Raw genomic sequence first — 14,455 nt, forward strand, 5'->3', positions numbered from 1 at the left:
CCCCCACATCAGAGCAGCTGGGTGCCTGAGAGGGAGCTGTGAACCTGCAGGAGGCCCTTGATGGGGCAGGCTCCTGGCAGGGACCTGCAGACCCATGGAGAGAGGAGCCCATGCTGGAGCAGGTTTCCTCTCAGGACTTGTGATCCTGCGGGGAGCCTACACTTAAGAAGGCTGTGCCTGAATGACTGCATCCCATGGAAAGGAATCCATGGTGCAGTTCATGAAGAACTGTAGCCCATGGGATGGACTCACATTGGAGAAGTTCACAGAGAGCTGTCTCCCATGGGAGGAACCCGCTCTGGAGCAGGGGGAGGACTCCTCTCCCTGAGCAGTAACAGAAACAACCTGTAATGAACTGACCATAACCCCCATTCCCTGTCTCCCTGTGCCAGTGGGGAAGTGGAGATAGAACTCAGGAAGAAGAGAGAGGTACGGGAAAGGTGTTTTTAAGATTTGTCTTACTTCTCATTACCCTGCTTTGATTTTGATTCATAAGAAATTAAATTAATATCCCTGAGCTATGTCTGTTTTGCCCATGATAGTAATTTGTGAGTGATCTCTCCCTGTTCTTCTATCAACTCATGAGCCTCTCATTATATTTTCTATCCCTGCCCAGTTGCAGAGGAGTGATAGAGCAGCTTTGGTGGGTGCTTGGCATCCACCCACCACAATAACACAAGTGAGAACTATATAGCAGGGTAATGTAGATGGGTAAAATCTTGGATTCCAAATCTCACCAGCATCTGACCAGGAATATTTTTGGCTTTCCAAGACCTTCTCTATGAGGATGACGAATACTTATGATGAGAAAGATATGGAAATACAAGATGTTAATTTGTAGGCTCTCTGATACAGCTGACAGCAGGAGAGCTGGATTCTGAGCAGGGGCTCCCTATCTTGCCACAATTTTGTACATAACAGCGACATTTTTTCCTGTGTAAAATGAGAATAATTCTTTGATGTGGCATTGGGAAAATGCTATATAAACATAAGGCAATATAACCCCTCAAAGTCTTCTTACCTGTTCTCTAAAATTCTTGATATTTTTAAATCCCTATCTCTTTCATGTCTTTTCACTATTTCAGGTATAAGTTTTGTGACCACAATATTTTAGATTGTGTGTGTACATAGATTTATTTTCTTACCATTGATTTACCATTTCTGTTTTACACACAGACACATTTAGTATGCTGTGTGATATTCTACTCCATGAAATAAAAAATCAAATACTTTGTCATCTTCTAAAAAATCATGGATATGCTTTAAAACTCTTTATGATTCCACAAAAACCTGACATTAATTGTATTATAATATTCAATTTCACTAGCATACGGCTATAGTATTAATTGCTCATGTGTTAATACATTTTTCATTAACACAATGCTCAAAATAAACATCTAGAAAGCAAAGTCATTTAAAATACAAGGCTACTTCATTCTTCTGATAATAAATATGACACTTGCCTAAAAGAGTAAGAATGATTTCCTACAAGCTATTTCAATAGGAGTTACCTTTAATGTGATGTGCAATTTTTCCACTTTATTTTTTTTCTTAGGCTTTTTTTCTTTCAATAAATGATGTTTGCAAATCTTAGACTTTGAAAATTTTACCTAAAAAGATGACTTTGCATTTAGACATTACAGACAAAACTAAAGGCACGTGGAAGATTAATTAATCAAGAAAGGTTTGAGGAGAATCACAATCAAGTGGTTAAGAATGAAGCAGTCTAAAGCCTGTGCACAGCAGGTTCTTCTGTTCAGATTTCACATGGATACACCATGGGGCCTCCCTCAGATAACTGAGTATTGAGATCAGTTTCCAGCCATGTCTGGAGGCAGCTTGAAGCAAACACCATGGTCTGGCCAGCACTGCTTCCTCACTGCCATCACTTCTCTTACTTCAACAATTCCATTGTGCTCCACCTTTGGAGCTAAGTAATAATACTTTCTCTTCACAAGAAAGACTATGCTTTCCACAGACACTTCAAATTAGAAAAGCTCTGAAAGTGAATATCCTTTCAACTGAAATTAAATTGTGAATCCTGATAATGTGACCAAAGAACAACATATTTGCATCTTTATTTTGCTTTTTAATAGAAAAGGGGTTTTGCCCCTCGGAGGAGGTAGAAATTTTTTCGAGATGTGATGTGAACTTGCATTGTTTGGGATTTCTCTGTCAGCTCCTGAAACATTTGCTGCCATGCTACATCCCTGGAAAAGATCACATGGAACATATTTCAGCATGGGGTTTGTAAATAATCTTGTCAAAAGAAAACCTGGTATATGGCACCCATGAAAGAAACCTTCCACAGCTTCGACTGAAAGGAAGGAGAAAAGGAAGTCCTACAATGCTTCAGTTGCTAGGGGCATTGTGTACTTTCAGAGTACTTTCAGAGTGTATTCAGAGATCCAAGGCAGGCAGAGGGTTCTCCCAGAGGCTCTCAGTGGTACTGTCCAAAGCCATCAGGCAGAAGCAGCTGGGAACACATCTTAGACTGAAACCCTGGGGCTCACGGTCCAAGCACCAATCCCTTCAGGCACAACTCTCTCTTTGTGTGGGATTTCTGGTCATCCTCTCCTTGCAGGGCAAGGGCTGGGCCAGAGACAGCTGCCTGTTGCCTTTGGGATTTTGCTGCTTGTGCTTCTTCTGAGCTTGCCCCTCTCGGCTGGGGAGAGGGAGAGGAAGGAGAGTGGAATTGTCTGGGTCACTGCAGCTCTCACATAGCTCCTCACTTGTAAAGTTTTAACTAAGAATATAAAGGGCATCTCCTGTTACACTTAAGGCAGCACCAATGGAGCAGAGGTATCATTACATCATATTAAGGAAAAATTTGTTCCCCTGCTATGAACTCAACTGCAGTGGCTTATGAAAAGCAACAGCAGGATTAGGCAAGTATTTCATTAGGGTAATATTAAATTCTTCAGAAAGAAAACAGATCTTTTTTTTTAAAACAAAACAAGACGATGTCTGTGAAAATTAACATATGGCAAGAAGCCAGAAATTTTAATTTCTCAGGAGAGCTTTGTCTTCTTTTTTTTTTTTTCTCCAAGAAACTTAATTTGCAGATATTAGCTTTATTTGGTTTGTCTTGTGACAAAAATAAAAATCTTCATTTTCACAAGATGTATCTAAGGGAATTTCTCACAGATCATAGCAGAGGTTTATTTTTTTGCCTTTTCTTCAGACTTTTGGGGTTTCCAATAGGTGTGCTTACTCAAAAGTGTATGAAAATTGTCTAGATGCTATGATACTCCTCTCCCTGCACCTCTTCCTGCTACTCAGGAATCAGCACAGGATAGATCCTCGTGCAGGAGGGAGGAGAGACAGGAATAGCTTTCCCTGGTGCATTTACTGCCACCTTGTTTCTGGATCCACAAACATAATGGTCCTCTGACCAAGCATCTCTCAGACACATTGCAGCCATTTTTCAAGTTTACAAACCACAGCTTCCTGCAAATGATTGTCTGCTGTAATCAAAGCTAATTGGAGTGCCAATTATAGCCCAGCTAGCGTAATTGGGTTACCAGTTCTGATGAGTCATCAAGTCACAGAAAAACGTGATGTGCATAATTCCCACAGATTTCTGTGTCTATAACAAGGTATTTTGTCATGAGGAACAGCAGCTCTTTCTCTAGCACAGCTGAGGCAGAGCCCCAGAGCGGGCTGTGTTTATGTGCAGCATCGCTGACTCAGCAGCAGTGTCCTGGGAGCCACATGCCAGTTAAGTGCTCATTAAGGTCATCAGTCCTCTATTTGCACGCTGACAGTAACTACTGGTTTTCTTGAGTTCTGTGGCGGTAACAAAGCCCAGAGTTCCAGCTGCCAACAAGTTTAAACGCAGAAGCAGGGGACTGGACCACCTGAGTGTCTGACATGCCAGGGCAACAGCATCAAGTTGTAGGTGAAATTACTGAAGACAGGACAGAGAGGCACATTCCTGCAGTAATTCAGCTAGGAATGCCATGGAGGAAATCCTGAACTAAACATTGTGAATCAGTCTGGAAGCAGCTAGTGAGTGCTTTCACACCCTCTGCTTCTAAATGTGACTGTGGGAATACCTGGCAGAGAAGCAATGGGGAAAAAAAACAGCAAGGGAAACATTACCTTTCTTACTCATCATCAGCCATTTGCTATTGTCCCCAGTATCATCTAAGATACTGGAGATGAAGAGCTGTCTTTAATATTGCACATATAATATAAATTTGCTGAATGTGTTTACAAAACAAGGACAAATTTTTAGGGGAATTAAGATCTTTTACTAGACTAGTCAGTAGAACTGGGAAAAATATATGATGTACTTTCTGGTGTACATGCAGTGTATTTTGGACTAATGGAAAAATACCACCGTGAGCTACAAGGCCTGCCTGCTCTTTGTTCATTGGCAATCACAACAGCTATTTTTTTACAGATGGGAAAACTGACATACAGACATTTCAATAGTACAGTCTTCTACCACTGCTGATGACTGTGCTAAAGAGCATCAAAAAACCCTCACATTTACAAGCTTATCACTTTGACTGTAACCAAGTCATCACAGACGGCACTAAAAAGCAAGTGAGCAGGACAGCAGTTCAGCATCAGAGGGGAACAGGAAACAGCACTTGTTAGCACCTTGCATCCCAGTTAATCAAAGCAGTTTACAAACTCTACTGATATTCAGCCTCACCACAAATCTGTCAGGCAGGGAAATATTAAAAACAGGGCCACAGGCACAGGTCACTAACAGGCACTGACAGAGATAACAGTACTGCTCTGCTAGTTGATACCCATTCCCAGATTTAAGCACTAATACAGTTTGGATGCTGCAGTGATCCAGCAGAGCTTTCTGAACATTCACATGTACAGTGATCATCTGAGCAACCAGTGAAATAGTCTTGAACATAGCTACTCCTCTCCTGCTGGAAGAATTTCACGGAGGAGCCTTACACAGACACGGCTGAAACTTGCAGACCAGCTGGCTGCCTAATGTCTAAGTCCTGAGCCAATTTCTTCTCCCAAAACCTATTTTCTAGGGGACAACACAGATGCACCACAGCTGGACCACCATCTCTGAGTTGTTCTCAAACCACTGGATTCTGATTATGTTTACAGCATTACATCTGCAGCCATTAATTTGAATACTGTATTTCCACTAAAACACATATTTGAGTATTTGTCAAACTTCTTCTCAATAATTTGGCTGTACCTTTCATCTCGTGCCTGTAACAGGAAGCTCAGAAGACTGACTATGCTCTTCAGGCTGCAAGGCCTTGGCTATCTGAGACACAGATAAGCCAGCCCACAGAAGTGCTGGGCCCTTGGAAGTGCCCTAAGCTTGTTAATATTGCTGCTGATCTGTGCACTGAGGTGCCCTGGGCATGTTTTCTGAAGATGTCCACAGGGCTGAAAACCAGACAAGAACCCAGCTGGTGCTGGCTGTGGGCTGATAAGTAATTCACCTTGCTGAATGTCTATGACTTTTTGACATCCATGATGACTGACTTGTTTTTCCAAGGTAGAACTCACCTGAAAACAGTTACTGCTCTCTGCATAGGTACAATGCTATTTCCATTACCACATTTGTTATAAAACTGAGTAGAATTAAGAAGTCTGGTATATAACTGTGTAATTATTGTTAATAGGTACTATTTGGACTAATTCACATCGTGCCTCACAATCTGGTATTGGGAGGGGGAAAATAGCTTGTGGCTTCAGATAGCATAGAAATTTTTGTTAATACCACAAATCAAATGCAGTTAAATGACATTCTCATGGGCACTGTCTGGCTGCTAGGCTTGCTGCAAGCCTTTTTCTCCTGCACAGCAATGAATCACTGATGCTGACAATTTGCTCAAGAGCAGCCCTTTATTGCAAATTGCAGAAAATATTTCTGAATTACTTCTAGGGTTTTGCAATTTCACATATTTCAATATCTCAGCCAAATATATTCGCCTTGAACTCTATTTTTCTATTGCTTTAATATTATGAAAACAATTACATAGTTAAAAAACCAAAACCAAAACAGGGATGATAAATACTTACCACTTGGCTTATATCATATCCCCAAGGAAGAAAAAGAACTCCTGTGTTATATTTCTCCCAGTGTGAACACATGAAGTTAAACAAGACAATGCTTAAATACATATACATTGTATATACAGAAACTCCAGTCTTCCCATTGTCACGGGAACAGACAGAAAAAAAAGAAAGCACAAAAATGGAGGTAGCCCAGCTATCCAGCCCATGGTCAAATAGCTCTCCCAGGGGAGTACTGGACTGAGTCCTTCGAGCATGTTTCCCATCTATGGAGTCTAGAAAGATTGAGAAAGGAAAAGAAACAAAGAATTAGAGCACAACAAAAGCAGTAGCTTTCTTCACATACAATTCACTACTGCCATATACAACATACAGGAAAATTACACTGATGACAGCAAAGTGAAGCACAACAGCCCCCTCAATACCAACAGGTTAGAACTGCTCATAAAATAATTGCTCCAGATATCCAGAAATTTTTCTGTCCTTACCTCAGCTCTGAAACTAAATGCCACTTTCCTCATGAGTTTTAGAAAGACACTCATAATTACTTGCTCCCAGTGGTCTTGAAACATTTTTACATCAGTCCCTGCAATTAGTTTCAAGTGCTGAAAAGTGTCCACAGAGCTTCTTGCCCATCCATTGGTGCTGTGGACCCTCTGAGCCTTCAGACCTCTTGTGGGGTGGATTCACTAAGGCATTTAAGTTCCTTGACGCTCAATACCTCAGTGACTAACAGTTACACGGCAGCTTAAAGGAGCAAATTTCACAAAATGTATTTGTATTGTGCTTACATATATTTTAAAGTGTTGTTCAGCTTTCACACCAGAGTGCGTTCAGATGGCCAAAAAGGCCAATGGCATCCTGGCCTCCACCAGAAACAGTGGGGCCAGCAGGACCAGGGCAGTGACTGTACTTGGCACTGGTGGGGTCACACCTTTAATTCCATGTTCAGTTCTGGGCCCTTCACTACAAGAAGGACATTGGGGTGCTGGGGTGTGTTCAGAGAATGGCAACAGAGCTGGGGAAGGGTCTGGAGCACAAGTGTGATGAGGAGTGTCTGAGAGTGCTGGGGTGGTTTAGCCTGGAGAAAAGGAGGCTCAGGAGTGACCTTATCACTCTCTACAACCACCTGAAAGGAGGTTTTAGTGAGATGGGGGTTGGTCTCTTCTCCCAGGTACAAGAAGAAACGGTCCCAGGTCACACCAGGGGAGGTTACATCGGACATTAGGAAAAATTTCTACACAAAGATGGTTGTCAAGCATTGGAACAGGGTGCTCAGGTAAGTGGTGGAGTCCCCATCGCTGGAGGTATTTAAAAGGTGTGCAGATGAAACACATGGGGACATGGTTGAGTGGTGGACTTGGCATTGCTGGGTTAATGGTTGGACTTGATGACCTTAAAGGTCTTTTCCAACATGTATGATTATATGAGTCTAAGACTGCATTATAGTTAAGGTGCATTATGTGTTGATCACTTTTAGTACTTGAGTGTTTAGAAAATGATCCAGCACTGTACAGGACCTTACTCTGAGGATGTAGTTGGAGAACATGGTTTGAGTTGATCTGATAGTTCACTGCTGTTGAACAGGGCAACCTGCAGCCTGTTCAGCTGGTGGAAAGACAGCAAACATTACGTTTTCTTCTGGGTCACTGAATTTGTATTGTGAATGGTACAAAATGCAAGAGAGATGGCACAAGGGAGGGATGGTGAACACAGGGAGGAGAAAGGTGGTCTAGCAGCTGTAACGTTTCTTAGTTGGAATGTCAAACCATACCCTTAAGTCTCTTTTCTGAGACTGTGCAGCTGAAAAATAGAACTCTTTTCCTCTTAAAGTTAAGTGTAAACATGCAGGATGAACCTCTTAGGAAAAACTACACATAACAAACCCTACAGATGACTTGGTTTTGTCTTGAATCTCAAAATAAAATGGAGATGCTTTTCTTTTTGATATTACTTGGAAGATGCTATAAGTAACAATTATTAGCTATTGATAGCATTACTAACCCAAAACTGATGAGGAACACAACAGAGTGAGACCAAAGATACCACAGCTGCTGTAGATCATATGCTACTTCTCTGGATTATTTGGCAGTACTGTGAGTTTTGTTTAATGTAAATATACTTCAGGGACCTAAACCAGGAAAAGATGGGATTTCATTTTGTACAGATTTTAGACTATATCTCTGTTGTAATATCTAAACAGCTGTGATATATCCTCTGCTCAAAAACAAATCTCTTGAGACAGTTCTCAGAACTCTAAAACTTAAACTATATCTCATAGAGGATTTCAAATACAGCTTGCCTCCTTCTAGAGACTCATTCTCTGTCTAATAACATTTCCATTGAATTTTCATCATCTTAGTGAAATGTGCAGAAAGAAAACTGTATAAGCTTGAGTTTACTTGAAAGATGTTGCAATAAAATTAGAAATTCTTCCATCCATTGAACAATATCCCTGAAACCTAACCAGCAAGTAAAGATATAAGCAATCCTAAAGAGTTTGTGGTGTTTTATATACCAAGAACACCTATCCCAAATCAGACAGGATTCAGGTACACAGGTGTTACTATTTAAAAATAAGAATGTTAGAACATTTGTCTGTTTATAAATTTTACGTTGTCACACAAGTATACAGATACTAAAATATGTACCTCACAGTGAAAAGTGTTTTTCATTTTGCAAGAACTTGTTTTTTTTCTAAAAAGAAGCTTATAATATTGTGCTAAACTACAGTACTTCTAATTATAATGGTCATGGAAAAAAATACAGGAACTATCTGATGCATACATCAAACTGGACTTTCAGAAATCCTTAACCACATTTTCCATGTAGTTTCATTAGCTTTTTAAAAGACTGAAAATATTTTCTGGTTTAGGTTTCAGTTTGAAATCATTCATGCCAACAATGGTGTGTGTTCATTGGTTAACATACACAGTCTCATGCTTCCATTGCTTTAGAATTCTTTTATTATTATTTTGTCTCACAAAGTTTCATAAATACTCAATTTTATAAAGTTTATATAACTTTTAAAGAGTGGAATTCAAAGTAACAGCAAAAAGCACTCCATTTCATGGAAAGGAAATGATACCAAACCACCTTAAAAAAGCAGGAGGGATGGAGAGCAGCATGTTAGGGAATTTGGAGAGAGTAACTGTGTCATTAAAATAAGCTGAGAAAGATTACAGTTGCATATTTAGTTAGTTATTATGGTTCTTTGCAGTCGTCCAGAGGGAAAACTTTGGCCATGCAAAATTAAATATCTGACTAAATATTACATGAAGTGGCTTGGACAGCAGACATAAAAATCTACATATATATTAGTTCATTATAGCTTTGACTGTCAACATCATATTCCTTGTCTTCCAAGTATTAGGAACTACAACCTTCACTGGAAAAAACCATCTACATTAAAAATCTCAGAAGCTGAACTTCCCATGAGCCTTCTGGGGTGCCATACAGTAACAGTTCAATATGTAATTCCAATTTATGAAGCAATAGTCACTTCATTAAATTCCATACAATGATATAAAAAATGGTTTTCACAAAAGAAACCACTGCTTCTGAGTACAGAGAGCTGCTAGAGAAATCTGAGTAACAGTCACCTCAATGGATTGTTGTCCCATTTCTTTTTATGGTACAAATCCAAAGAAATTCTGGACAAAAAGATTTTGGCACAATCTCACCAACTGAATAGAAATGCCAAGATATGTACAATGCAGAGGGAGAGATCTGCTCAAGGGGATAAACCCAGGTCAGTCAAGATGGCTCTACATGCATTGGTCTGATTCCAAAAGTGGTCAGCCCCTCTGCCCTGCACTGCAGCCAGCATGTATAACACATCTGTATATAGCTTGAGGATCTCAAATATGGCACACAAATATATTGCTACACTGCAATGGCCTCACCAAAGAGAGGGTACATTTAGAATTAATTAAGGTTGAAAAAGACCTCCAAGATCATTGAGTTCAATCTCTGACTGAACACCACCATGTCAACTAAATCATAATGCATGTCCAGAAGTTTCTTGAACACTTTCTAGGGATAGCGATTCCACCACCTTCCTGGGCAGCCCTTTCCAAGGCTTAACCACCCTTTCAGAGAAAAATTTCTTCCTGATGTCACACAGCAATCTCCCCTGGCACAGCTTGAGGTTATTTCCTTTTGTCCTGTTGATTGTTTTCTGGGAGAAGAGACCAAACCCCACCTTGCCACAGCCACGTTTCAGGTGGTTGTAGAGAGCAATAAGGGCATCCCTGAGACTCCTTTTCTCCAGACTAAACATCTCCAGCTCCTTCAGCTGCTGCTCATAAGATTAGTGCTCCAGACCCTTGCCCAGCTCTGTTGCCCTTCTCTGCACACGTTCAACACCTCAATGTCCTTCTTGTAGTGAGGAGCCCAGAACTGAACACAGGATTCAAAGTGAGGCCTCACCGATGCTGAGCACAGAGGGACAATCACTGCCCTGATCCTGCTACCCACACTCTTTCTGATACAGGCCAGGATGCCACTGGCAATTTTGGCCACCTGGGCACACTCTGGGTCAATATTAGCCACTGTCAACCACCATCCCCAGGTTCTCTTCCACTGAGTCACTTTCCAGCCACTCTTCCCCCAGCCTGTGGCACTGCCTGGGGTTGCTGTGACCAAAGTGCAGGACCCAGCACCTGGCCTTGTTGAACCTCACACCACTGGCCTCAGCCCATTGATCCAGCCTGTCCAGATCCCTCTGCAGAGCCTTCCTGCCCTCCAGCAGATCAACATTCCCACCCAACTTGCTGTCATCTGCAAACTTACTGAGGGTAGACTCAATCCCCTCATTCAAATTATTGATAAACATGTCTGATCCCCTGGCTGTCCTGCATGTGTTGCATAATGACACTAAAGATGATCTGTTCTATAACCTTCCCAGACACTGAGGTCAGGCTGACAGGCCTGGAGCTCCCCAGATCCTCCTTCCAACCCTTCCTGCAGGTGAACATCACACTGGCCAGCTCTCCAGTTCTCTGGAGTCTCCCCTGGCTGACCAGGACTGGTGACAAATGCTGGAGAGTTCCACTGTCTCCCTCAGTATCCTGGTGTGGATCCCATCTGTCCCCAGACTTGTGAGTGTCAGCTGGCACAGCAGGGCACTGGCTGCTCCCTCCTGGATTACAGGAGCTCTGTTCTGCTCCCTGTCCCTGCCTACCAGCTCAGCAGACCGGCTACCTTGAGGATATTGGGTCTTTCTGTTGAAGAGGCAAAGAAGGCATCAAGTTCCTCAGCCTTTTCCTGTTCCTCTTTGCACCCAATAAAGGATGGAGATTTTCCATGGCCCTCTTTTTGTTGTTAATGTATTTATACAGATAATACTTTGTATTATCTTTCATAGTAGTGACAACATGGAGCTGAGCTTTCACCAATCCAGTTTTCTCTCTACAAGACCTGATGACATCCTTGTAACTCTTCTTGATTGTCTGCCCCTATTTCCCAAGGTTATAAACTCTTTTTTTTCCTCCCCAAATTCCAGTGAAAGCTCCCTGTTCAGCCAGGCCAGTCTTCTCCCCTGATGGCTCCTTCTTCAGCAGGTAGGGATAGCCTGCTCCTGTGTCTATATGATTTCCTTCTTTAAATGTATCCAGCCTTCCTGGGCCGTTATTACACAGAACTGTGCAGTCCTTTAAATATACCACCTTTAGTCCCTCCAAAAAAATAACTCTGTTGTACCATGCTGTGGAAAGTCTAATTTGGAACAAGAGAGCTTTGGAAGAGAAAGCAAAAAAGCCACACTAACGTGGATCTCACTCCCAGGTCAGCATCATTTCAGGTCTGTCTTCACACCACTGCACAGCAAGGTGCAGTGTACCTAAAAATACACTCGTGGCACAGAATGAAGCAGTAAAAATGGAATATGAAACTGAGGTGTGGGTGTTGTGGGAGAAAAACAGCAAGAGGAAAGAAAAAAAAATATACTTATTTCCAAAAGAAGCTCAGGCCTGTCATCACATCTGTCATCACCACTTCTCCTGACACACTCCTTGAGCACCGAAGTGCCTAACAATTTCCTTTTTTCTGCGTTGTCCTTTATTTTTCCTATTTCTTTGAAAGCACCCTCTGCTAATTCTGATGTCTGAGCTTCTCAGAATGTCATCATCGAGGGACAAAGATTTTTATGAAACCAACCAGCAGTGACTCTCCTATAAAGAAGGCTGAGAGAATCAGGGTGGTTCAGCCTGGAGAATAGAAAGCTCCAGGGAGTCCTTACAGCAGCCTTCCAGTACTTAAAGGGGTTACAGGAGAGCTGGAGAGGGACTTTTGTCGAGGGCATGTAGGGATACGACAAGGGGGAATGGGCTCACTGAAAAACCTACCTAACAAGAAGGCAGGTTTAGATTAGGTATTAGCAAGAAAATCTTTATTGTGAGGATGGTGAGGCCCTGGATTGGGTTGCCTGGAGAAGCTGGGAATGTTCCATCCCTGGAAGTGTTCAAGGCCAGACTGGATGGGGCTCTGGGCAAACTGATCTAGTGGAAGTTATCTCTGCCCATGGCAGGGGGATTGGAACCAGACTGCTGCTATATGATGATTTCCATTGTTCCTCTAAAATAATTTGAACATTCAAGAGGGATAGGAGTTACTGTAATAGAGCCTCTAATATACTACTTAACATGCTGGTTTGGGTTTAAGTCTGATAATTTTTTTTTGGTGTTGTGGTTTGGGGTTTTTTAGTTAGGTTTTTTTTTTTAATCTACAAGAACTGTTTTGGAAAGAGATCAGTAATTTATCCACAATGCCTCTTTATCTCAGAATCATCACTAGTGAATTTGAAGATAAAATTACATGAAAATGTCAGACATGCAAATTATTTCACTGTACATTACCTAAAGCATAAGCACAAAAGGTGGTAAAAGCACTGAACAGCCACACCCAGGTGGGAACAAGTCCAGGACTGGTACCTGAAAAAAAAATGGGGTAGTGAGTCAGTGTAACAGGGGTTAACATCAAAGAAATCCATCAAGATATGCACACAGATACAAACTAGCTGCCACTGATTAACACACTGCATCAAACAGATCGAAATATTTCAGTCTGTCCTTCAGGCACTGGTGAGCTCTATCAAAGAAGCACTGAGCAGGCTTGAATGTGTTTCCACCGTAAAGGACAAAAGGTAATAGAGAAAGGTTTTTTGGTCCTGAAATGACTTTAGTATTGCACAAAAAACAATGATAGCAACTAGGCAAAAATATTCACAGGTCATGGGAAGACTATCCATTGAAAAATTAGTTAATATTCATGTAATATATAGAAAAAAAGTTTTCAAGCATTATTATCAGTACCAGTCTGGGGTTTGTGTAACACTTTCACCACACAGATCTGAACAGGAAGCTTTTGTCCTAAGACCAGCAGAAATACTAGCATACTAGCAAACCTTTTTTTTTTTTTCCATGAGAAAAAGGAAAAGATAGTTGAATTGGACAGAGCCCAGAGTTCTGTTCTTGCTCTGCTGACAGCATTAATCCAAGTTTATTGTTGCTCCTTTAAAGAAATTGATCCTTTTTCCAAAGAGACTTCTATTTAACTTAAACATCAGCCAATACTACATCAACACTAAACAACTGTAAATGCAAAGTCCTCTCAGGTTTCTGCCATTTGGCACCAAACACAGGGAATTCCTGCATATAGAGGTGTGTCCTTGCCTGAATGATGCCAGGAGATACCAGCACCGAAAGCAGTGACCTGACCACCTCATCTCAGTGTCTCAGTGTCTCATCTTGCCATTCTGAAAGAAAAGATGACAATTCCTGACTCCTAGCTGCGAATCTGCAAACTGTACTACGAAAACCAACTGTGCAGGAAATTAAATTTTTTATTTCTGATCCTAAGTATAGGATTGATATATGATACTCCAGAGGCCCTTTAAGTTGCATGAAAGTTTTACATCAACTGAGAAATGATGGGGAGTGCTCTCATGTGTGCTCTCATGGGGAGTGAGTCTCATGTGGACTCAGGAAGAGCTTGTAAACTACACCTACAAGTCTCAACTCTAACAGACTTAATCACCATTTCAAATGTCTTCAAGTTCCATGTATATCTACTCAGAATGTGCCGAGATAACATTATCCCATTAGAAAGATCTGTTCTGGATGTTCTTTTATTACAGGGCTGAGTAAATATCATCTGCATTGATAAAAAAAAGCACCAGGTGTTCAAGAAGGAGGCCAGACAACTATATAACAAGCTGGTCATGAAAATGTAACTTTTGAACCAAAACTTCTAACAAGCATCCCTGCCTCTGGAATTGCTGTGCTGAATGTACAGCTCACACCAAAGGGTACCTCCTGAAGCTAACCACAGGCATAACAAAATGAAGCTAAATGTAGTTGTTTCAGGAAATAAAAGTGTTATCTTCACTGAATTGTCTAATTTAAAGAAAATCAAAGCCTTTTATCTATATATATTTTAC

At 41.3% G+C, this 14,455-nt stretch overlaps 1 protein-coding gene across 1 annotated transcript in view; it reads right to left on the reverse strand.

The window, feature by feature from the left end:
- LOC119712050 (ethanolaminephosphotransferase 1-like) overlaps positions 1-14,455 on the reverse strand; it is a 58,675-nt gene that overhangs the window by 25,549 nt on the left and 18,671 nt on the right. The window contains exons 4-5 of the mRNA XM_038162867.1: positions 12,873-12,947; positions 6,022-6,290 (exon numbers count right to left, since the gene is read on the reverse strand). Of these exons, the coding sequence (XP_038018795.1) occupies positions 6,022-6,290; positions 12,873-12,947 (344 nt within the window). The remainder of the gene's footprint in view (positions 1-6,021; positions 6,291-12,872; positions 12,948-14,455) is intronic.

Source organism: Motacilla alba, chromosome 2 (assembly GCF_015832195.1).
Source record: "Motacilla alba alba isolate MOTALB_02 chromosome 2, Motacilla_alba_V1.0_pri, whole genome shotgun sequence".
Classification (NCBI taxonomy): Eukaryota; Metazoa; Chordata; class Aves; order Passeriformes; family Motacillidae; genus Motacilla; species Motacilla alba.